Below are 25,769 nucleotides of genomic sequence, written 5' to 3' on the forward strand. Positions count from 1 at the left end.
ATCATCTACTGCTAAAACTAGAAGTGTAATAAAACTAGATAATTAACTTTGAGGTGTGTTGGGTCTAGGAGTGGTTTTTTTAGTACCCTTTCCTTGATTTTTCAGAGTTGAGCATATGCTTGGGTATGCTGTGATTTTTATTTTATTTTTTATTATTTTTTTCTGCTGAAATTTGCTTGCAGTGAGGAAATAAAGTTTAAAAGTTGCTCTTTAGTTTCATATTGTGTTACTACTTTTTTGAAGGTAATTTTTATGTAAACAGAAATCATAGAATATCTCACGTTGGAAGGGACCCATATGGATATGTATATATATAATTAATATTAAAAATAAGTAATATCAATTAATAATATATTAAATTAAATAATAATAATGCAACTGCATTTATATTTAAAAGGAAAATTCTGATCTGGTGAGGAAACATTATAACTGGAAGGAAAAATGACAGATCTTGCAAGATACTTTGCCAAGGTAGAGCTGGCTCAAACTGCTCCGATGTCGCTGCACAATCTCCGTAAAGGAGAGCTTAACTTCATTACAGCAAATCTCCGCTTTGGAGAATGCAAACAGCAGACCAGTATTTTCCTTGGGAATTACCACAGTGGAGAGAATTGACCTGGCATCAGCCAAATTTTTATTCTAACTAAATGTCAAATTTACCTCATACTTTTTTTCTTTTTTGTTATTTTCTTTTTTTTTTTTAAGTTACTTGACTCTTAACCAGTACATTATAATAACCTCTATCAAAGTGTTAGATTTTGGTGATCAGTTTAAATGAGCTGATTCCCTGTACTGATGTTGAATGACTGCTGTAGCAGACATCTATTTAGGACCCCTAACATTTCTTCTAAGAAGTGTAGTGTACCTCTTTATGTCCTGATAACCTTAGATGTTGATATTTTTAAGCTAATTAACTTCTTGCCGGCTACCAGTAAAGAAGGTCAATATGGTTTTTTTGCCTGACATTTATGAGGTTACCAGAAAACGAGCAGACTCTGAGCAGCAATAGCAAGAAGATGCTTTTGTCTGCCTGGTAACTACATTATTAGGACCCTTTTTCCCCACTTAAATGCACTATATACTTACAAAATAATCGACTGTGTATGCTTCTGACTGTTCTTGTGGATGCTGGGGGGACGCGGTATGTTGTCTGCTTGAAAGAGTCATCCTGGAGTCACTATTTGGTGTAGATACACGGGTATTTCATGTGTGACAGGGTTGTGTGATGTGCTGGAGCACGAGGAAGCTGTAATAGAGCCTGTAATAGAATTACTGAGGAGCTCTACCTTCTAGTTTGCTGGTTAAAATAAAATCTAAAAGAAATCTCTTTTATAGCAGACGTGAGGGTGAATGCTCGGCTATTTATAATAGACTGTACGTGTTGCATGGGTGGTGACTCATTAATTTTTCTCAATGTGCTTATGACAGAGCTGTAGTTGCTCCCTTGAAAAAAAGCCCGGCATGAAACTAAAACCTCTTCTGTTCTCTACTTACTCGCTTGTTAAATTGTCACTGATTCATATGAACTCTGGGCCAGGAAGGAGGAGGGGATGGGGGTGAGTAACAAAAGTAAATCAGCTATTCCTGAGGCTGAATTTGAGGAAAGTAAGATAGTTTTTCCCTAACCCTCCCCCTCCCAGTTTCTTTGGATGACATGAGCATTGGTCAGCTTGTTTGCTGGAGAAATTCTTGTGACTTCTGCAAAAGTAACTAGGCTTTAGTAGCTTCTAAAAATTCCTTTTCCCCCCCAAACCAAAAGCGAGCTTTTATTTCTTGAAGGGGAGTTAGTGCACCGCCCTCATTCTGTTTGATTTTGGTTTTCCTCGAGGGCAGCTAGGTTTATCTGCAGGTGACTCTGAGCAGCAGGGCTGAGGGCTGGATAACTTTCCACCCAAATACTTGGCTCTGCATGGATTCTGTTTCCCTGTAGTTTCAGTGCTGTACTTTTTTGGGGATCCATTTCTCCACATGGATTCCTCCTCACCTGGTGTTTGTTCTCATGCATAGGGAAGCTGAGAGTATTGTAACGGCATGGCCATTCCCGCAGGTTTCTGGTGAGCTGTTTTGAGACCAAATGGTCTTAATTTAGCTCTGCTGTTTGCTGCAGCTGTATCAGTTCGGAGCACAGTTCCCTTTCGGGGAGATAGTACAGCTTAAAAGCTTGTGAGAAAGATCCTTCCTTACCTTGCTGTTTGTGGGCTAAGGAGGAGAGTTGTGACTTGCTGGATGAACTGTTCCCACCTCCTTCCATCTTTTCCCAATCCTGGACAGCAGGTAGCATATGAAGTGTCGTGGTATAGGGAACAGCAAGAGGCTGGAAACCAAAAGCTCCAAAGCTGTTTGTGATCTGGCACTGACTTGCTGTGTGACATTGGATTAATTATTTCACTGGGAGGCTTCAGCACCTGAATTTTTAAACTGAGGATAGCACAAATATCTGAAGAATATTGAGACAAGTCCGGTATGCACAGATTAAACTTTTTTTTTCTTTGGCATCATTTACTTACAGAAAAAAGCCTAAGACTAAATGAAAGACCAGGAGAGAGTGTGTTAGTGTTTGTCAGCATTCTCTTTCATGTGTCTAGCTTCTGCTATTTTAGTGATTTTTTTTTTTTAATTTTTTTTTTATTAAACCAGAGAGAGAAGAGGAATGCTAAACTGTTCAAATAAAAGTATAAAGCCTTTATTTGATGAATCACCTGAAATTACCTTTAATGCATTTTTGTGCTGTGTACATTTCCAATTGATAAGTGTTTTGATTTAAATACAGATATAAGTACAAATCTGAAACTTTGTTTGTACACTTTTATCACCAAGGACACTCTTCCTTGAAAAGAAGAGGTTAACTGATCATTCAGGATGATCCTTTCATCCCTGTGACAGTTGCAGGTTTAAATTTATTTTATTTTTTTTTTTAGCTTTTAATCAATCTTAGTACTTGACACTGTCTCTTTGGAGGCAAATGTCAAAGATATGGGAAAATTGAATCTTCAGGGTGGTTTTTTTTTTTGGTCACCTTTCTAACCCGCTTTCTAACACACATAATTGTTTTTTGATATGGTTGCTTAAATATTTCCATGCTTCGGTTACACTTAGTAGTCTCTCCTCTGCCATGTGTTCTTAGTAAGCACTTGTAGGAAGAAGTCCTTTTTAGCGTTTATCACTTGCTAATCACATTGGGATGCTTTTTTGGAGGTGTAAAAGATCACATGCAGATCTAGGAAAAGACCTTTTCCTATTGCAGTGATAAACTGGACTGATAAACACCCTGAGTACATGACGGTGCTGGTGTCAAGAGGCGCAGACTGAGCAAGGCACCCGAAACACCTTCATAGTGCCCCAGTAACGTGGTGGGTGTTGTGTGTCTTGCAGTCCTGTGCCCCAGGTTGTCCAGCTGGAGAACCTATTGCAGCATTTTCCCTGCCTGTGCGCTTGGTTTTTCTTCCGAGGGAAGCTGGACACAAGCACGGTGTGTGTCTGTGCCTGTCAGTACGTTTTCCAGGTCTAGGCAGTGCCCACCTGGGAATGAGTGCTGTGAGGTTCACCATCGATCCCCCCATCCTGCAAACAGCACAGCCAGTCATTTCAGGAGTGTCCGGGGAATATATATGCTCTACTTCTGGGTTTGTTGAAAGGTTTTCCCCAAGTTTTTCCTTTTAACTGGCTGCCCAGCTTGTACCTGTTAAGTCTTGACACCTTAGAAAATGCTTCTGTAAGTTCGAAGATATGTCCATAGTCTGTAGAGCAACTAAAAGTGACAATGCAAAATTTCTTAGCTGTATCAATTATTTAACCTTATTTTTTTAAGGATAAAACACTCTTCTGTCTGCCTAATAACTACAGGGATCTCATAACTACTCCAGAGTGGTGATATCCACCTTTAATTATGTTTATGTAAGTCTCCACATTTCTCTGTCCTTAGAGTCTGCAGGGGAGACTAGTGTTACACTTACACTAGGCATTATACAAACACAAAATCCAAGATGGTTCTTGTTGTATGGAGTTCACGTTCTAAATACAGACAGACAAAAAAGACGACGATAACTTGGTCTGGTCTCCCTTTTAGCTGTGGAAGAGAATTAAAACACAAGTGACTTGCCCAGAGTCACACAAGAGGCCAGTGTTACAGAGCTGAGAATCAAAACCATAATCTGAGTATTACCCTTATCTTCACCGCAAGACTAAGAAGAGAAATTCTAGAACAAAATTCTTATTTTCTAAATGTTCCTGCAGGCGTAAGTTGGCTGGGGGTTTGAATTCATTCAGTGATGTGAGAACCAGCCTGCTCGACTGCTTCGGCTTCAAGATAAACCAAGAAGAGATTAGGTTAAAGGACAAACAAAAGAGGATCCCCCCCATTCTCTGAAGCTGGGGCTTCACAATAGCGATTGTGTTCCTTCAATAAGCACGGGCTGGTTTTCCATAATTACTTTTTAAAGTAAATCACAGCTTATCATCATGTAGGGATGTAATATCTTCATAAGCCAACTATACAGAATTTCAGTAATTCAGTATAATTTTATTGAAATAAAAAAAAAGTCATGTTTGGGGTTTAAGGCATCTTTCTTTTGTTATTGTTGTTATGAAAAGTTAGGATGAGACTGGGAGTGGTGTCTTGGCTGGCAAAGCCAGGTGCCCAGTTCTCCCTCCGTAGGCACTCGGAGGGATTTCCCTCTGTCAGGTCAGGGAAACCGAGGCACTTGGAGGACTTCTGCACTGTATAGTTTAAATCTTTGAGCCAAATTACACATGTAGAACAAACTGCACCCTCTCTTGCACTGTTTTCTTGGAGTTCATATTCAGTAAAGATCCTGACTGCTTGGCCAGGAAGGTTTCACTATGCTTTTCATAAAGAAAAGACTTTTGCTGTAGAGTCAAACTTAAATTGCACCTCAGAAAACCATCCCCTGAAGTTCAGTATAAAATATTCTCTCCTCATCAGACCACTATTTAATATTCCTGTGTTTCATCCGCGAGGTATATCTAACTGGTAGGTAAAGTGACTCATAGTTTATGAAGCCTGTAGATTTCATCTGGTGGAAAGATACTATGTGAAGTATTTTTGTTATCAAGAGATACACAAGATACCTTCTTTTTTTTTCCTACCCGTAAACTACAGTCGGTGCAACAAAATGAAATTGTTCCTTTTCTAGGCTGAAAAATAATGTTTGGTCTGTTACATATTGGTAAAGGGGCACTTTATGCATATTAAGGGCTTGTTTCATTCATTTGAATTTACGTTGTTAAATTGAAAACTGTTTAAAGTAGTGTTGCACGATGTTAAATCAACTGTTGCCAGGTAAATCTGCCTGCTGCTTCTCCCTCGGTTTTCCTTGATTTGCTTCTTGAGGTGCAGTTCTTCAATGGTATGAACTGAACAAAGTGATACGGATCAAAACAAAACGCTTTTAAACGAGAGCGTGTTCTTAGCCTGAAATGTCGTATAGCCCAGTGAACAGTAAACCTGGCAGAACTGTGGGACTGTAATCTCCCCTACTGGTGGTGAGCCATGGCGGACTGTAATCTCTAAACGTAGATCTGAGGGTCAATTTTTTTTTAAACTGGATTTTTGCAAAAATGTTGTTCTTTTGTTGTTCTTTTTTGTTACAGATGGCCGCACAGATCCAATTTTGGATGACGTAGGTGATGCCTTCAAGCTTATGGGGGTTAACCTGCATGAGCTAGAAGATTATATACACAATATTGAACCTGTCACTTTTGCACATCAAATCCCTTCGTTTCCAGTCAGCAAGAACAATGTCCTGCAGTTTCCCCAGCCGGGAAGTAAAGATGCAGAAGAAAGGAAGGAGTACATCCCTGATTATATGCCACCTATTGTCTCCTCTCAAGAAGGTGCGAAATTAATTCTTTGCTTTAAGTTTTGGTCCCTGTGTGTTTGCATATTTGATTGCATCCTCGAGCAGTTTTGAGCTGTGCTGCCCACAGCAGTCGCTCAGAAAGGAACCACTGGGTGTTTGGGTGTTACACAAGCATGATTTCAAAACAGGTAACAGTGCTGTGACAAGTTTATTTTCCCCTCTTTCGCTTTCCTCCAAGATTAACTGGTGTCAAAATACACCGTGTTAATACACGTTTCTATAATGCGTTTAAGTTTTAAGTGTTTGCTTGACAATAGAAATTAATGCTTTACATTGCCTTTTATGTGTTAGCCTCCCTCTTATATGTGCTGCAAGAGCTTACATAATTTGGTAAAGGTAGAAGAAGGAAGGGTAGCGAGACCGGCACAGCATTCCCAGCTCCTGAGAGCTGTTTCTTCTTCCTTTGAACAAATTTAACAACAAAAAAAACCTTAAACCAAAAAAAAAAACCCTCTTCCAATTAAAATTAAGTCAGATTTAAAATAAGGAAGTAAGAGTCATCTAGAGGCACAGTGCTTGCTTTTAATTCTCTTTGCTCATGTTGATTAGGGTTTCATCATCGTTGTTCCCACTGCTCACGGAGGCAGGGGTTGAAGATCACTGTAACAGTGAAACCAGCTATACAAATGCCACGAACTGCAGTTAGCCTGAGAATTTTAATATTGGCAGTGGAAAAAGCAAAGTTGTTTTTTCTATTCTTCAGCGACTTGATTGCTAATGAGAGAAACCTTTAAGAAATACGACCTAGTCTAACTTTCCCTTTGAATAGTGAACATTGTACAACTTTACTTGTGGGGAGATAAACTTATGTAAGCTTGTGGACCAGGTACAAAAATCCCAGACAGAAGAACATTATTTTTGCAAAAGAGTGTGACTAACAGCTGCAGTCCTCACTAGATATTTATTTAATTTATAATTTCCATGGGGACAGAATGGATATCGTACTCTATTAAGCATATTGTTCTTTTTGAAGAACTAAGGTCTCAAAGTCTAAACCCTGAAATACGTGTAAAAATTCTGCCCAGTGTAAAGATGAACATGAGCAAAATCCTTTGCTGTGCCACTAGAAATGTCACATGGGGCAGTTTTTCAATGATTTAGTAAGCTGTAGTAAGTGTATATTCAGTCTCTCATACATCATGTTCAGACAGATAAATGCAGTTACTATGTGCTCCAGTTAGACTAAGTGAAATTATAGTCAGGCACAGCTTTCTGAAGGTGCAAAGGACAGTCAGATGCAATGGGTTTAGTGTGTGCATTGGAAAAATACATGCTGTTTCCAGTTACACTGTGAGGACTTATTCATGCTGATAAGTATTTCTGAAGCTCTGTAGACCCGACTTTTCTGTTTTTCCTTAATTGCATAGGATACATAGTTATTTTACAGATCAATAGCATTTTAATGTCTCTTGCCTTAATATAACCCAGGAAGTGAAACTGCTGGGTCTCGGTGAAACTGCAGAAATATTTTCTTGGATTGATAAGAAGGTACTAAAATCTCCCCCTTGTGAAGTTTGTTAAAAGGGTTGTATTTAAACTCTAACGACTCTCTTAAACCTGGAAGAGACAAACAGAGTGTAAATATCATATATGTAGACAACATGAAAGAGGAGTATAGAGGAAGATGTTGAGAAGTGAATAGGGATTTTGGCTACCCTGTTCTGGCTACTTTCTTGAAACACTTTAGCCTGATTTTTCAGGAGGTAAACAAACACCACTCTGTCAGAGAAATCCAGCATCTTTGAAGTGTAACATGTTACCCAGTGGTTTTGCATTTTGGGTTGGGTTTGTTTGGTTTTTTTGTTTTGTTTTTTTTTTTTACTTGGAAAATCAGACTTTAAAAATATGCAAGAAAGATCAAATCCAGCAAGGCTCAAAGTGGCTGTAGACGAGTATCTGAACATGGGGAGTGAGAGACGAGAGTATTACAAACTCATTCTGGTGATACATGACATAGAAAGAGAGGCTAAAAATTGAAATGGGGACAGTTGTGCGCTTTTTTTGTATGTAACTTTTTATACTCTTTCTCTTGCAAGTTAGATCCAGGAGTTAGATTTTAGCAGTCCTTATAAATAATGTATGAATCCTTTTAACACCCGAAGCAAGAAGATATTATTTCCAAAGTTGGATGAGAACCAGGAAAACTTCTAATGCCTAAGGCTAGTGTATCAGAGGACCTACAGACACAACTGCAAAAAACGAATACAGTATTTTTTTTTTAATGGAAATTTAAAGCTGCTGAATGCAGGTTTGTTATAGTTGATTGAAAATACACATAGTTGAAGACATTTTAATTTTATATTAAGTGTTTTCTGAAAATGCTATCTGTAATTTTGTGCTCTACAGGTTTGGGGATTTTTTGGAAAGGATGAGGTGTATCAAGAAACTCTGTTGTATATGTTTTGTTGTATTTTACTCCAAGTAAAATTTGGAAGAAAAACTTTTACTTTTGCAGATTAAAGGAATGCATCGTAAAAATACTGAAGAATTGCAGAAGCTGTTTGAATAGCTGGCAGATCTTTAGAAAAAAGAATGTGCTGCTGCTGAGATTGTGCAGTTCATAACATTTGAGTTGCTTTGAGTAGGCAATAAAGATAATTAGTAATGAAAGAAGGCTTCATGCACGTTACAATGTATAATGTAAATCTTTCAGTCACTTCAAGGAACTGTCAGGAAGACTCATTATGTCCCATTTTATATCGAAGCGTAGAGCTCAGCTCAATTTATGAATATTATTTGCTGATATGATTTAGAAATTACCAGTGCTGATATATTTTAGCAATCGTGTAGTCATGATCGTCTAAGGGTATGAGCAGAACAAGGTTTATTGAGAGAGGTAATATATTTTAATTTTATCAGTTGATCTAATTAGAAGTATTATCTCTAGTGACACACTGACTTCACAGGTCATTTTAGCTAGGTGGTTTAGTGAGAAAAAGCTTTTTTTTATTGTTCATATTTAAAAAAAAAGAATGGTGTTCAGTATGCACCATGACCAGTAGGTGTTGCTAACCTCCCTCTCAAAAATCCTCTAGTTCTGCGCATGTAACTAACTTCTTATTTCCCCTTACTCTAGAACTGGTGGTGGTGTGTTCAGAGGGTACAATCTACCCAGCAGCTTGTGCGATGTCTTAGTCATTATCGCCAAAGACTCGATAAGAGCAAAAAGTCCTGTCCAGCCTGAGAGGAGCAGTTTCCCTCATGTACTCAGTAGTAAGAAATCTGAAATGGCTCTCTGAATGATTTCTGAAGCTGTGGGGGAAAGGGAGGAAGGCAAATAGGTTTTCAAGGTTTGTAATTTCTGTCAGTTGGAAGTTCAGTTCCGTGGTACAAGTTTTGTTCCAAGAAAGCAGAAAATGTTTTCTTGCCTTAAATATGTCGTGCCTCATTTCAGTAACGTATACTAACTAAATGATCTGGTGCAGATTCCAAATGCTTGCACTGCAAGGATCCGCATATAAAATTATATCTTTTATAAAACAATCTGACTCAGTATTGCCATGGCAAATGTTGGGTTTTTAGCAGTATTTTTACAAAGGGCACTGAAGGGATAATTTTATGCCAATGTATCATGATGTTTGCTGTCTGCCTATTTTTAATTAGGCTCCTTTTTGTTTTTTGAGTTATTTTAGCGCTGTTGTCACTAAAATGTCATGGTAAACTTGTAAGACAGATTAAAAAAGGAGAAAAAAATAAATTAGTTGCAAAACATGATGGTCATGCTTTATTTCTTGTGCTTTAATGTAAAAGAACATACATTTTGCAATAATACATCAACTTCATAGAATTTGTTGATTGCATTTGAAGCAAAACAGTACTGTGCTGAAATTAGGCCAGTTGAGAAAGCCCAGATACTTTGCCACAGCTAATAATAATCACTATTACATTTTGTGATAATGTTGAGAGCCCTGGGTCCTGATGCTTTAAGAACCTGTATCATTCTCCATAATTAAAACAATGAGAAGTGAAGTGTGAATCCTACATGTGCCATGGTAACCTTATTTTTATACTTCCCGGAATTAATTTCTACCTGCACTTGCTGCCTCTTTTTATTACCTCATTTTAAATAATAATAATGTTTTAAAACAAACAAACAAACAAAAAGCCCACTTGATGTCAACTGCTTTCTTTTTCTGACTCTTACAAGTCATGGGTAGTCCATCCCTGTTTCTCTGACTGGAAGACTGAAGAAAAAAACATGTTGCTTTTGTGCATGCAATACTGTTCATAGTCTGTTATATTTGCATTAGACCCTCGTTCCTCTCTTACATTGGAATTGTGCTGGGGTACTCTTCCTGGTAGTTGAGATATTTTTTTTTGTGGGGAGAGGGGTAGCTTTTAGGGTGTCAAACTTCCTCCTCAATCCTTACCTCATTTTTTTTCTGTCTTCTGCTTCATATCACTTCACTCCCCACTTCATGAAAGTTCAGTTCTTTTCCCTTAAAGATGATCTGGAAACAAATGTCGCTTTTACCAGGCATTAAGTTTTGTGGTCTTTCATTTCCGATAATGTTTGTTCAAGCACTGGCATTGTATTTCTGATCATTGAGTCAGGACCAGTTCTTGGTGCAGTGTACAAATTCAGATTTATTTGTAGCCTTTTCTGTTGGAGCATTTTATTTCCCTGGCAGATCAAAGCATAAAATTGTTGATCTTTTTACAGTCATGCCTTTTCCCCTCCTCCCTGTTGATGTGACGTTAGGACCTGTTGCCCACCAAAACCTGATGCTTGCGGCCACCTCGAAGTGTGGAAACCCAGCTGTCAAATTATAAATCATCTCAAACATCTCTAGTTTTTTCATACAATGTTAGTTGCTAAAAATCACATTTGAATTGATGAGAAAGGGGGGGGGGGGGGGGTTTTGCATCTGATGTCTAGGGTCTACCGGTGCTAGAATTGTAATTGTATAAAGCATTAAGCACCACGGTGGTATAAAGCATCAGTGTCTAGCTGCAGTGGCTAGGTATATCAGATTTTAAAATTGTCACTGGCCCCTCAGTCTAGCAGTGCTTTCTTTGGCCGTGGTCCAGAACCAAATGTAGCAAGTCTTGGATCTCAGACCAGCATCATTTCAGTCTCTGGTTTCCTCAAGGGTTAAACAAAGCCAATACCTCTTTCTAAATTAGCACGTGATGGGCTTTAAAAAGCATACTGGGATATCGACTTTGCCATTTTGATAATACAGGTCTCGCTGTTGTAATTTCTAAGCCTTTCTGCCTTTCCCCAGATCTAGTTTAAGCCCACAGACTAACTTTTCTTCGTTCTAACAGCTGCACCGATGATTTAAAAGCAGCAATGATCTTTTCAACAGAGCTTTTCCAGTATACTTGCTTAGGAAACTGCCACCCATCAACAAACAGGTACTGTGTAGTCAACCAGTTTGAAGAGTTAAACCTCTGCCAGACTGTGAACACTTTGCTCCTGGCTGCTAACCGTGCCTGGTTGCTGAGTATTTGCAAGCATCCTTTAGCTGTCCGTGCACTATGTGGAGTGTTAGGCGCTGATTGCTTTTGTGCGAATGAGTCTTCACTCATGCATACATCAGCCTAGCAAGGGAGAAGCAACAGGAGAAACAGACAAAATGAGAAAGGCAGCCAAGCTTGAGATGCAGACAGAAGAAAGGCATTGGGAAAGAGCCAATAGGAGAGGCAGGTTTCAAAGAAAAAAGAAAATATGAGACAGGAACAAAAAAAGTGTACAGAAAATGTGCCTGGTTTAAATCTTGCCATTAGACAGAAAAATAACTCTTTTATAGAAGGCGTGCTGATAAAGCTGTAATTGGGAAGACAACTGTATCTTTACCTTTTCTTAAGAAGTTGTATCATAATCGAAAGCATAATTTCCAGAGAAATACTGCAAGAAAGGATTTAATGAGGAAGATTTTTTTTTAAAAAGCTTAAAATGTGAAGCTAAATAGACTTTCACCGAAGAGCTTCATTTAATTTGCAGCATTTGGGGGGAAAAAAAAAATCAATGTAATAAGTGCCATAGTAAAACTTCATCCGTGGCAGAAACCAAATCACATAGCTGGCATCCGTAGGCTATGCAGACAGAGGCATACGCTATTTTATATTCTATAGGAGCCTAGTGCCTAACTTTTCCTAACCATTTATGTCTTTGGGGAAAAAAAGAAACCAAACTCTTGTTATTTTTGTAAGAAGCATGGTGTCAGCTGGAAGTGGGGAATGGATTAAAAGTGTTTGCTTTGGTTTGGGGAGAGAGCTTGTGATGGGTTCTCATGTTTTCGTTTGTTGGGGTCTTTTAAGTGATGTATCCTTCAAAACAAATAAACCAGCTGGAACCTGACTGTACCTGAATAAGCAAATTGGAAAATACATTTTATAAAGATGCTGATTCCCAATTTTTTTTTCAAGTAATAACAAGGAGTTAGTAATACTAACTATAAAAATTCAGCATTGTGAAAATGTGTTTCTTTAGCTTCTTCAGCTATCTAGTTTTATTCGCTGCATATAGCCAACGAAATGGAGTTAACGTGCCTTTTTTTTCAAGGGGATATCATCCTTTTAAAGCCTTCCCACAAAGATTTTTCTGTTTTTCAGACCTGTTTAGATAACTTACAAGTTGTTAGTGAGTCTTAAGGATTCAAAATAAAAACTGCACAATGCAGAAGTTGACTCATAAAAGCCAGCCTTTTGCAGTAAATGATTTACATTGAATTGGGATGAAAGTCATGGATTCTTTCACTGCGTTGTGATGTGCAAATTGCAATTTTGGCTATAATAAAACCGGAGGAGAAAATGGGACTTCATGATAAAAGGATTCTATTGTCTTGTGTATTTAGAACAGAAATGCTGTCATGATTTTAATTTCCTACTGATCCTTTTTCAGCAAAACTTTTGTCACTTGTCTTGACTCGTCATGTCAGATCAGTTTTTTCCCTTTTCTGACAATGTGTGACTTTGTTTAGCGCCTGCGTTGCTTCCTGCACTGTCTACTGCTACTATACTTGAGGGTTTTATTTCATCTGGATCATCAGACACCTTTGTGCCTTTGAAAGCATAAGTTTCAAATTAGGTTATCGTCCGATAGCTGTCCGTTACTGTTCTCAAGTGTTTCAGACTTTACTGCACTGAGTATTTTCGGTAACTCTAGGGGAGTGGGTGGGAAATGGAAAGTCTCGCCACCGCTTAAAGCGGGATAAAAGAAAAGCGCAACTGGCCTATTTTAAGGGCTGACCTTATAACTTTATTATTTCTCAGAGCTTTTGCTTCATGCAGGAACCATTCCTATTTTTCTTCTCATCGAATGCTTTTATTTTTTTCTCTTTGACTTTTGACTTCAAATTTTTTGGGGAAGGACATGGAAGTAGAACATGTCGGTTGAGACCTTGTATGTATATCTGATTTTGAGACATGTGGGCTTTGGTTTCTCCAGCAATTCCAGCATCCTCCCACCGCTGATTAACAGCTGTGGCATGTACGTGGACACGGGGAAGGCTCCACGCCTGGAATTCAGGCGTTGGCACTCCAGGTGGTTGTTCTGAATAACACTACTGTCCAGAGAAGAGTTACTTGCAGAGTAACTTTTTTCACTTAAACACTTTTGAAGTGTCCAAAACATTGTTTCCTCCTATGAAATATATCCATGCTTGGACCTATTCAGGAATAGACATTGCATGGTGTTTACATACACATTTTCAGGTGTAGCTGAGCCTAACCTTGATCTTAGCATCAGAACAAGCTGTTGTCTAGACAAAAATTGCTAGTGGATTACAGGACCCGTACCTCTCCTGAGTTAATCAGGTGAATGACTCATTACAAGCTCCTGCAGACAAGTATGTGGTAGAGTCCAGGTTAATACTAAGGAACTCTGCAGTCTAATTTTTAATATTATGACTAAGAAAGCTCATTTGAATTATTTGTCTTTTGCCACACACAGATAAGCACTATAACTTTACTGTACAGCTCTTAACTTCAGTGCTTTCTTCCAGTCTTCACCTTTGCTACATGTTCCTGTTTTCTCCAACTCTCAACCAAAGGGAATATTAGTGAGTGGGTAAGTCATTAGGAAGGGATAACTCATTATTGTGTGTAGGCAGTTCTGCTTCATTCTGCAAAAGCTTGAGAAATGTAAAGTTGGATGGATAACAGGGAGAGTTCAAATTAGAAGGCATTTGGAGACATGACCCTGGTTCATGTAGCAAGACACTTGGATAATTAAAGTTCATCTGTAACCGAGTGGTTTTTCGGAATCTTTCATTTTTGTAGTTGCACTCATTAGAAACATCAATGGCTTTCTGATGGCTTGACAAGACGGCTTTTTTATTTATTTCTCTAGTTTGAATTTTGTTTCTTTGAACAACTGTGTATTGCGTGACTAGGTAAAACGTAATTCTGGTTGCATGTTGTGTATAAATCTATGTTGTTTGGGTCGGTTAAGCAAAAGCTACCGTAGCATACCTGTGTTTTTGAGAAGCAATGTCAAACTTGAGCAGGGCTGGATCTGGCTTGTATTTAGCCCAAGGCTGAAAAACATAGGGTCTTCAGGTGGTAACACAGTAAGTCACAAATTTCTCTGACTTGGTTTCAGATTAATGTTTCAGTCGTGGTTATAAGCGATGACGCCACGCTGCCAGAGGTGGTATTTTATACAGAGAGATAAATTGAAGTTCAACTCTGCGTGTGTGTGTTAAAAACAGTCCGATAACAACTTAAATGGCCTTTCTTCTGGCCACTTTACAATCTGCAGCATTCTGCTTAATTTATTTTCTTTGGTGAACTTGTTTGCCCTCTGCGTTCGCCCTGTTGATGTCTGCTGCTTTCCCGTTCCAAAGAGTTGTGTTAAAGGACGACTCTGTGTTTCATGTGTATTCTTACGGTTGGGATGAAGCATACTTTTCTTCAAACGTTATGAGCTCTTTTCCCTGAGGGGAGGAGGATGGTACTGATTCTGTGCGTCTGAGAGGTACGGCTTAACAGATTGGCCAAATAATCCATCCTGAATTGGAGAGTGAATAATTTTAATACCCCTTATCTTGCATAGATTTTTGCGGATATTCATCTCAGCAAATGAACTTTGCATTTCTAAATGTTCAGAGCAGCATGTTCGTTCAGGTACAGCATACTTGAATCTTAATATTCTCCGAGTTTCTCCATGTTTCTCCAGGTTTCTGTGCATGTGGGACTTTTGTTCCAGGCGTATTTAAACGAATGCTTTGCGCTTGTGTGCGGGCAACACTAATTACGTCTGACAGTCACAATTGGGAATAGCATGGAGGAAATAATAGTTCTTGACCAATCGCTAAAACACAGGAAGTCCCGGTGCCATAGGAAGGGAGAGAAACTCACTTTTCATTTCCTTTTCAGTCCAGTGTGTTCAGATTAACTTTAAAGGGAGCTGAGATGCAGCTCTGAGGATTTGGTCTTCAATCGTGTGCTGCCTACGCGCGGAGCCCGTCTCAGCAGGCAGTTAGCCACCAGCCAGAAAAGCTCTCATAGCTCAGCTGCTGGGTATCCTATTGCAAATTAAATATGAAACAAGGATGCGTTTGGTTTTGCATGAGAAACCTTGAACACATTCGTTAAAGAGGCTCTCTTTCTGTTCTGAGTGTTTTAATCACAAAATTGCTGAAGGTGATAGCTCATCTGTAATCTCTCAGAGATAACTAGTTTCTTGTGCTATTTTAAAGAGAATTGATGGATTCTTACCATTCTTACATGCAAGAGTTTTAATTTTCTGTAATACAAGCTTTAAATGTTCAGATCAGCAAGGTTTATTGTAATTCAGTTACCTTTGGGGGGGCGTGTGTGTATAAAATATTCTACAAGCAGATATTTGCAATGTGATCAAAACATGCACATATATCCTTTATTTTTTTATTTTTTTATTTTAAGATAAAAGCTATGGTTAAAATCACATGTCCTTGTCCAGGGAACTTGAATTGGGATGGGATTTTTTTAAGAAGCTTTAGAATTCCAAGTAAAAAATCTAGACTTTAGCAAGATTTAGTCTCCGTTTATCCTCCTTTAGCATCATACCATACCTTTTTTTTCAGAGTCCTTAAAAACATGATATAAAATCACATTGGCGGTGATGAGCTGAAAAATCAAGGTGGAATTCTATTGTTACTGTGTTGTTATATAGTTCAGTTACACTTTAAAAATGCAGCGTATGAAGGGTTTATCAATGTGTGGCATATATTGAAACAATTATATTTTTTTTAGGACTCTTGGGGAAAGTAAACTTTATGTGAATTAAAAAGTGATAAGTATCTTAATGCTTGCGTTGCAGGTAACAGCCTTCTTAGATGAGCTGATTTTCAGGGAGTACAGCTTATGCATACTGTTTAAAACGTAAAGTGATTCAGACTGAAACACTGAATTTCTTCAAAACCCCAGTGTAAACCTCCGTTTTATAAATGGCCCATCTATTTTAAGGAGTTTCTCCTTCACTCAGGCATTCCTTCTCACGTGAGCTCGCTAAGCTGAGCTCCTTGCATGTATTTTTGCAGAGGCAGAAAGCTGGGGGAGGTGAACTCCCAACGCATCTTCTACACCCCCCAGTGTAATTTCATGTAGATGCGATGCCAGCGTAAGGCAGCGGTCTTAAAAACCAGCCCTGCTGCCCACTCAAAGACAACATGCTTCCACGGATATGGGAAGCAAAGAATGTTAGAAGAAATCTGAGTTTGAATTTTGGGGTATCAGTGGTCCGTATGTCCCGTGCCTGGGACATCTGTCCTGTGCCTTGCTGTAGCGGGCTATGATTTTCCTGGGTCACAGGCGAAGCCCGGCAGGGTTGCTGCAGTACTCGTAACAGGAGACATCCGAGGCAATCCAGTGAAGCAGGAAATAGTGTTGATTAGTAGATGGCGTTTTATAAAACGCTTGGTCTGCTGTTGAGACTGGCATATTTCAAATGAGATGAGAAATGAAGTCCTTGCCACTTGTGGTGATTAAAGCCTCAGTGGCTCACTTTTCAAGAGTAGAGTGTTAACCCTGCTGGCGCGGTTCCAGTTGGGTTATAGAGTTCTGCCAACCTAAATGCCCCCAGCAGTTTCAAATTCGTGGAGGAGAAAGCGCTCGGCACACTGTTCTGTGCCGCTGAATAGCCGCTGCATCCTCCCACCAAGATTACTGCGTTTCAGCCGTAATTGAAGCGATGCCGAGTTGAGTCCTATCGACTGAATGCATGCCACAAGCATATTTTTTACTTTTTTTTTTAAGGTTAAATCCAGCAGTGCACGCGTGTTTTCTAGGTTAGCGTTAGACCTGTATGTGTGAATGATGATAAAGAAATGCCAGGTCGTTACCCTCTTTCAGGACAGGGAGTAGAGCCCATCCTGGTATCAAATCTGTGTTTGCAGAGGACAGAACCATGTGATCTGCAGGTGCTGCTAATGTACTGAAGAAACTCGGGCGAATAAACAGAAATGTTGATTCCTTTCATCTAAACAGTTTTCTTCCTTTCACTTGCGGGCTGCTTTTGTGCATAATACAGATAATAATTTCCGTGCGGTATTTTTAGCAGTCAGCATGTAGAAAAGGTGTGTGGACCGTTAGAGTAACGAGATGCGAACAGCCGAGCAGAGGGACAACTGGTTACAGTCTGCTGTGAAAGAAAGGCGAGTGACGTGGGAAGGTGATGCACGTTGGGGTTAAATAACTTACGGTAGGATGTCTGTAAAGTGGAATAACTCTTATTAGCCCCTGGTGAAAGGGCTAGCACTGGTGCTGCTTACAGGCTCCAGTCTTGCACATGTGCTTCTTCTGCGTAATTGAAGCGATGCCGAGTTGAGTCCTATCGACTGAATGCATGCCACAAGCATATTTTTTACTTTTTTTTAAGGTTAAATCCAGCAGTGCACGCGTGTTTTCTAGGTTAGCGTTAGACCTGTATGTGTGAATGATGATAAAGAAATGCCAGGTCGTTACCCTCTTTCAGGACAGGGAGTAGAGCCCATCCTGGTATCAAATCTGTGTTTGCAGAGGACAGAACCATGTGATCTGCAGGTGCTGCTAATGTACTGAAGAAACTCGGGCGAATAAACAGAAATGTTGATTCCTTTCATCTAAACAGTTTTCTTCCTTTCACTTGCGGGCTGCTTTTGTGCATAATACAGATAATAATTTCCGTGCGGTATTTTTAGCAGTCAGCATGTAGAAAAGGTGTGTGGACCGTTAGAGTAACGAGATGCGAACAGCCGAGCAGAGGGACAACTGGTTACAGTCTGCTGTGAAAGAAAGGCGAGTGACGTGGGAAGGTGATGCACGTTGGGGTTAAATAACTTACGGTAGGATGTCTGTAAAGTGGAATAACTCTTATTAGCCCCTGGTGAAAGGGCTAGCACTGGTGCTGCTTACAGGCTCCAGTCTTGCACATGTGCTTCTTCTGCGTGGTAGCTGTTGGCCTTATCTAAATGGAAAACCCTTTCCAGCTGGAGAACAACTTAGCAACTTTTTAATATCAAAAAGAGCACATTATACACAACACATGTACAAGACTCAAAGGAACATGTATGCTGCCTAAAGTTTTTGGAGCTAGTGTGCGTGTGCGCTAATCTCCTGAGAGTTCATTGCTCCAAGCTTTTATCGAGAGCAAAGGGAGTCGGAGCCGAAGACTTCTGTGCACTGCCACTCCATCTGAAAGAACCAGCTCCTTTTTCCTTAGTTCAAGGCAATACGCCCAGAAGTATGTGTACATCGTTCCTATCAATGCAGTCACAGGACTCCGACTTTCTTTTTAAGTGAAAATAAATGAAAATGTTCTCATTCCATATTGTTAAACAGCGGAGGAGGCTTCTGCTATGCTCTAATTGTCTTAGATCTGTTTCTCAGTGCAGCACATCTTTACATTAAGCTGTTATTACCTTTTAATGTTGTTTAGAAGAGATGAAATATGTTGGTAGTATCTCAAGGGAAAGACTCCAGATGCTGGTTTTACGAGGAAAAGCTTAGATGTGGTTTAAAAACCTGCTTTCTGGTTGTCGCAAAGATGACTCCCGAGTTCACTGCAGTACAAACTACTCGGAGTCACTGCAGCTTCTAAACGTCCAGGTTTGCAGTTTCTTTGCCTCAGTCGGGGTAAGTTTTGCTTTCCCTTTCCCGGGGAATAATCTTTTATGAAAGGGCAGTGAGATGAGGGAACAAGCGATCTTCGGAGCGAGAGACGCAGTCGAGAAGTCGTGTCCACTTGGTATCACATTAACAGGCAGAGAACACGCCAGCTATCACGTTACACACTAAACACGATTCTCCAGAATTAGGTGACTTTTGTTTCCTTTCCTGCATTTAGTGTCCCAGCGTCCCCCCAAAGGTCGGGGTTACTTTGTGAACCACCAAAGCTGCGTTAGTGCCATTCTTTTTCTGAACAGTAGCGTTCATTTCTTTCTCTAGCATTAAGAGAGCAGCTGTAACCTTTTCATTTTAATGAGCCAAAGCTTTGTTAAACCAGGAACCTCTCCTGGTCATAGGTAGCATGGTACATGAACATATTTAAGGCAATTCAATTTCTGTACGAAACGGTATGCAAAGAAAAGTCTTGCTTCCTCATGCAAAGAGCTGGATTCCTAATTACAACGGAGTTGACAAAGAATGACATTTGGCAAAAATCCAGAGCAGTACTCAGCCTCGCTGCCTCTCATTGCAGAGTGAGGCATCTTAACTGTTCTGTCATCACACCTTCTGATTTAATGTAAGGCAACTTAGAAAAATGTAAGTGGAGATTTTCAAGATCTCCCCCCCTGCCCCCCCTTCCATTTAAGAACATACTAAGACCGTACTGATCAAGGGTTTGCATTTCTTTAATGTTCGCTATCTATATCAAGTTATATCCCACCTACCTTCACTCTGCTGATGCAGTATCAAGGCTGCAAAACCCAAGTCATTTCTCTCGAGCTTTGATTTTGCCTTTTATGTGCATGTCTCATTTACAGCATTCATAGCAAAATAAGTCGTCTTAAAATAACAACAGGATAATCTGGTTACATATGGCAAAGGAAATAATACAAAAGATCTGGGCTGTCTCTAATCTGCGTCCATATAGCATCTTATATTGCTACGTGTTATGTGGCTATAAAATGCATTACACAAGTGGAGTAGTTTAAGCACTGTGTTAAAATCTGCAATTTTTTAAAATTTAGCGTCAGTAAAAGACTAGTATTAATGTTTAGTGCATTTTAATTAAACTAATTAAATGTGTTTATTTCTACGTTCACTTGAAATTGCGTACTAGCTCTTTCTACCACCGCCTCTTTTCTTGCTCAAAAACAAAACAAAGGAGCATATATCCAGAGAGGGTGACTGCTTGTGCACCACACACTGGCTGTCAGAATGGAAACTTCAGGAGGGAAGCCGAGAGGAGCCAGATGAGTACATGCAAAGAAAATTAAATGTTTCAGGCCGGTCTAAGCAGTGGAGATCAGATAACTACAGTCGTGCTGTATCTTCTTGGAGGTTGTATTCGTAGTTACTATGCAGTAATCTCTACTAGAGAACAGGAGCTTAGTGTGTGATACACCTGGCACCATTTGGAGCGTGAGGTCCAGCGGTTTGCTCCTAGCAACCTCTATCCTTGGGAGACAAAAAAAGAAAGACACCAAAGTGGTCTGGTTCTAGCAGTTGCTAGAGTTTGGGGGAAAGGGAAAACAATTAAAAGACTATACGTGCTACTGAAGAACATGTTCCGTGGTAACCAGAGCCGTCAGGCCACACCAAGCTGTCAGCAACGTCATCGCCATTCCCATTGCAGCTCTGGGAGGAGCACAGGACCACAACCTGTCTGCAGTTGCACCCACATCAGTTTGAGGTGCCAAGGACATGGTGATGCAGGGGGAAGGGAGATGACAACTTGAAGGGAGCCAAACCCTTCCCACGAACTTGTGGTACTGTAGTCCTGGTGTACAACTCAGTAAGGGGAGGTTTTGGTGTGTGATGTAAAAGAGAGATAAGCCAGGACTTGAAATGCATGCCTAAGCTCTGTTGCAGTGACAGATAACGGTGGTGGTGCTAAACAAATTAACTTGGGTGTTAGAAATAGCAGAGACATGTTAACAGGACACTTTTGTCAGGTCAATTTATACTCTTGAGAAGAACCTAAGCCCAGCTGTGCTTGGCAAGCTGAACTTCTGTCTAGATGGGCACCCTGTAATGGGAGCACTTGGTGGAGAATGCTTTGGATCAGAGCTTGCACAATACTCTTCTACAATGTACGTGTGCAGCGATACCTGCTTGAAGGACTTCTTTATTCAGAGACTACATCCGCATCTTTTTGTTCGATATTCCTTGATGGATCCATCTAAGGAAGATCAGGAATCCCTGCTGAGAAGCAGAAGGCCTCAGTCCAGGTGGAGTGCCGCATTAAGGGATTATACTTGCTTAGCTAGCTGAGCAGGGTTTTGGGATACGGGTACACCACTCTCAAGTTTAGACTGGTTCTGAGATGTCCTTTCTCCCTGCAAAACAAGTGGGCTACGTGTCTGCAGGCTGCCGGTCAGTGTTTGGAGTCTGTTAATGAGCCAATTGTACAGTAAATACACGTTCCACTGGTTTTTCTCTTCGTCAATCTTCTAGGTATCCTGGAAAATTAGATATTTTCCTTTTTGTTCTTAAAACTCAATCGGATGAGATCAGTTGTTTTCAAATAACACAGCTGTGGTTTTTCGCCATAGTTATCGTATCTCATTTGCCGCTTAATACAAATTCAATAATTATATCGGTTCAGTCTTCTACACTGACTGCATCGGTGTGTTTTTAACAGTGATATTTTACAAATCACTGGAGAAATGTGTGGGTTGCTATTCCTATTTTCAGAGGAATTTCCAACTTGAAAGCACGGTAAGCATGCTTTATATTAGCTAGAAAATCCCAAGGTGTAAAAGCCCGAAAGGTCTATATCACTCTGCTCCTTTCAGATACCACACGTGCAACAATTTTATAGCATCGTTCCAAGCCTCAAGTTGAGAGAAGTTATGACTCAAGGCTATTGAACATGTAGTTTTTCAGACAGCTGCAAGTTCTGCTATTTTTAAACACTTCTTCACCTGCAACAAAAGCTCTAGTTATTCTGTGCAATAATGTATTCCATAAACTTTGATTTAAAACATTTTTCATATTTCAGCTGCATTTTGCTAATAAAAAAGGAATGTGGAAGGAAATATTTTGTGAACTCAAATAGCTGAAGTCTTAACGGCAACTTTCTCACAGAAATTCAGCTCCTAAGTGGAATCCATGCATAAGACATTGTATTTCTAATAGATAGCTGTGTTTTGGGGTTGGGGTTTTTTTTTCCCTGAGAATTATAAATGTCTGAGGCATGATTTAAAATGGAAATAGCATCGTAGCCTTCACTGTCGTGTCGCTATCAATTTGCTATAGTTAAACCATTCGGGGAGAGAGAATAGATTCAATAGAGCTATAAGATAGTATCTCACAGACTTTTTATTTAAACGTGCCTCACTCTTAATGCAAAAGAGACCATGATATATGTGCCTATGTATGTTACCAAAAGGGACTAAAGAGCCAGAGCGCTGCTGGTGCTCGCTGAGGTTTGGGCTTCTCTGTTAGTGTTTTTGCAAACCTCCTATACCCTTTTCCCCCACCTTAAATTTTACACGTGTTTTACTTTGCTAAACCAGCATGTTTAGCAATATTTTTTTTTTTTTCTCAAAGCTCAGTCTTTCTAGCATTCTGGAATTTTTCAATTTTCCTAAGCCCCTTCTAATTTGTGTGCAATTTCCCCGTCTGGAAACTGGAACCCGGTTTTGACGTATAACTCTGTGCTGTTTCCATGCAGTGTTGTGGGTCTCCTAATATCAAGTGACCCGAACGCTGTGGTCAAATTTGCTGTGCCCTTTCCCTCTGCCAGTGCATTCCTCTTACTCGTAGTTACCGCTCCTAAGTATTCCATGCTTCTCCTTCTAATTAACAGGTTTCTTGATATGCATTAAGTATTTTTTTTTCTGTGTGCCGAGATCGGCGTGCATTGTTCTAAGCATAACAGTTTATTTATGCAGATATTTCTCATGGCTGTCTTTTTCCATGAATGTTTGCGCCACACTTCCAATGTTACACTTTCTGACAAGTTTAAAAACAAGGATGATCCCTTTTAATTAGAATATGCCACAATAAGAGCATGCCTAAATTGTATTATTTTGGTTCCTTACTAGATAGCTCTCTCTACTTGTTCATTACCACTTGTCTGAATTTTTTCAGCATGTTTAATTTTTTCTCCAAGACTTTTCAAGTAAGATTTTTGTGATACTGTCAGATATCGAACTTTAAAGCTTCTATTATAGTTTCCAGTTATCTATGATTTTTGTAGTTCTTTCAGAAGAATCTGAAAATTGATCAAGTTATCTTTTTTCTTTTTTTTTTTTCTGTCTAATCTTGTAGGTTTTTATTTTTTTGCTTAATACATCCTAATTCCGTTATGGGTTGAAGTGGTAGTTGTTAGGGTCATTCTTTTGAAGTACGTGGTGTACGTTCTGGACTTACTGATAATATTAATTAGATACATGTAATAACAAGCAGCTTTAGTAATTAGTGAACTCCTGTGTTGGTTCTACATCACTGAAAAAGCTTTTCTTCTGTACAAGTTTTATTATAGAAACATGAAGATGATATTAAGTGAGCAGAAGCAGCCGAAAATGGAAACTGTCCAAGAAGTTCAAAAAAGTCAGCATAAAGTGCACAGAAAGAGAGAGAGAGGGAGAGGCTTGAAGTGTTGCAGTTTGTATTTCCATCCCTCTTCGCCCTCCTGGAAACTTGCCCTGGGTTCGTACCTGGGGCCAGCTACTGGAGATGGGGCTGTAACCCATGGCCACCCTTACAGGCAAACATTTTTCTCTAGAGCTCTTGCTAAAGGACAAATATAAAATAATTTTCAATCTTTTCTTACTAGAGTTTCCTTTTATTTCCCTAGTTTATGTTCATCTGAAAAGGCAAAAGGGTTTTCCTTGCAGAGTTGGATGGTGCAGGAGTCTGACTCTGAATTTGGCTGGTGTTATATCCAAACTCGATGGCTGCTGTGGTTCAGATTTAGCATATCGTAGAGGTTTGAATGTTTCTGTCTCCTTAACGTTGAAAAAAGTTCTGACATGTATCTTGATACTGTTGCATCCATGCTAACCGCATTTTTTTTTTAATCAAATAGAAGATTTACTTTTATGTCTAATTATTTTTCCCTATTAAATGTGCTTATCTTGGCTTACATACCCCTTACTCACTGATGTGGCTTAAAATAATTTTATCACCTCCACTTAACCTTTGGTGTGCATGAGTTTGAATATTTGTCCAGCGGAGGCTCACCTGCTGCTATCTGTGTAGTGCTCTCTCGGGGCTGGGGGGGAGAAAAGCTTCGTAAAAAATTAGACCTGTGAAAATTAGGCTCACAACACAGATTTGAAATGTAAATAACTGGCATATGAGGAAGGGTGCCTCACTCCTCAAAAGACACCCTTTTGATCTCAGCTTTTTCTATACTATTTTTCTACTTATTTTTCAGGGCACAGTTAACCAAAAATATCCCAGCTTTGCGGATGCAGAACAGAGGCAAAAGAAAGGTAGAGCTGGATGCAGAAAGCCCAGGGCTTTTAACCGTATGGAGTAAATAAAAAGGCTGTCGGGATTGCTAGGAACTCCTATCTTTCTTTGAAATTAGCAGCACCTGTAGGTACTCCCAACCCTGAAAGTTTATACCTAGTTTTAGCGTCCTGATTTCAAACCTTTGTGCTCGATAAAGATCGCAGAAGACGGGGTCCATATCAAAGCCTGAGCGAGCATCCTGCTCTCCTTCTCCAGCATCACCGTCTAGATGAGCGTCTGATAGACTGGCACCTCTCAGGAGGCTTGCGAGGCGGTGGAAAAGTTACTGTAATCTACGGTACGTGTGAAAAACTCACTTCAGGACTGCCAGCCTGCGTGTACGTTTTACATTGAAAGTTCTGTGTCATTTAGAACCACATAAATTTAACATTTCTCCAGAATAGGATCGGGGGGCTTTTATTTTACCGTGAAAATGAAGGCAGGAAGATCACCATTTACCCCTGGTTTTAAAAAAAGGTGTCACTAAGGTGGAAAGACAGTTTTAAACTAGTCTGTGTTTGCCCCCTCAATGCTCTTCATCTTGCTCCTCTGCATACCCGGGGAGCGCAGTGTCTGCTCTTACCTAAATTTTATGGCTACAATCTAATCTAAAATATCTGGGTGCTTGTGGCTGCAGTTTTTTGCAGGTGACAAAAAATTTATGAGTTAATTGTTAGAGAGCTATTGAATAACTTGCCAATTTGGGGAAAAGGGAATGCTCAGACTTTCAGAGCTGTGGTTCGTTTGTATTAGTTGAAATTCTTAAAACTTTGGTCAAAGAAAAAAAAAGCATTAAAGTGGGATCTCCTTTTATTCTTCATTCCTTTTATTCTCCCAGATGAAGGTAGGAAAGCCAAGGGCTGTAAGGGAGGGTCTGCCTACCTTGTGCCTGCAAGAGGTCAGTCCTGAGAACCTCCGTTTTTATAGCTATGAAATTGTGCTGCTGAAATAGTTCCCCCAAACACAAAATTAATATGATTGCACTGAAACCAGATTGTGAAAATCCACACTCTCAGCCAGAGCTTACTTTTATTTGGTCCTTCTAAAATCCCGGTTGTAATGGGGGGGGGGCCATTTGGTGGGGTTTTTTCTTCCTTAAGGAAAAAGGAATGGTAGTGGAGCTGTCAGGAATTTCTGTGCAACACTTTTCGGTCATGCTAAGATCCTTTGCCTCCTATTTCTGTTTCCCCTTTCCCTTTTCCATTTGCCCATCTGAAACTGGAATTTTCAAAAACATCGCCCAGCCTCCCCTTGATGCCTCCGATGGAGTTTATTTAGCTGGTTTGTTGTCAGAAGCCAGACAGCAGTATTTTGGGGGTATTTATTTATTTGGGGGGGAAAAAAAAA

The 25,769-nt window shown here is 39.7% G+C and overlaps 1 protein-coding gene across 1 annotated transcript in view; it reads left to right on the forward strand.

Annotated features, from left to right (window-relative positions):
- The first annotated feature begins 5,616 nt into the window (after positions 1-5,616).
- The window catches only part of TAF3 (TATA-box binding protein associated factor 3), a 106,887-nt gene continuing 86,734 nt past the window's right edge, over positions 5,617-25,769 (forward strand). The window contains exon 1 of the mRNA XM_035903858.1: positions 5,617-5,853. Coding sequence (XP_035759751.1) covers positions 5,661-5,853 — 193 coding nt within the window. The 5' untranslated portion in view covers positions 5,617-5,660. The remainder of the gene's footprint in view (positions 5,854-25,769) is intronic.

The sequence above is a fragment of the Egretta garzetta genome, unplaced genomic scaffold, assembly GCF_000687185.1.
Source record: "Egretta garzetta isolate BGI_Z169 unplaced genomic scaffold, ASM68718v1 scaffold260, whole genome shotgun sequence".
Lineage (NCBI taxonomy): Eukaryota > Metazoa > Chordata > Aves > Pelecaniformes > Ardeidae > Egretta > Egretta garzetta.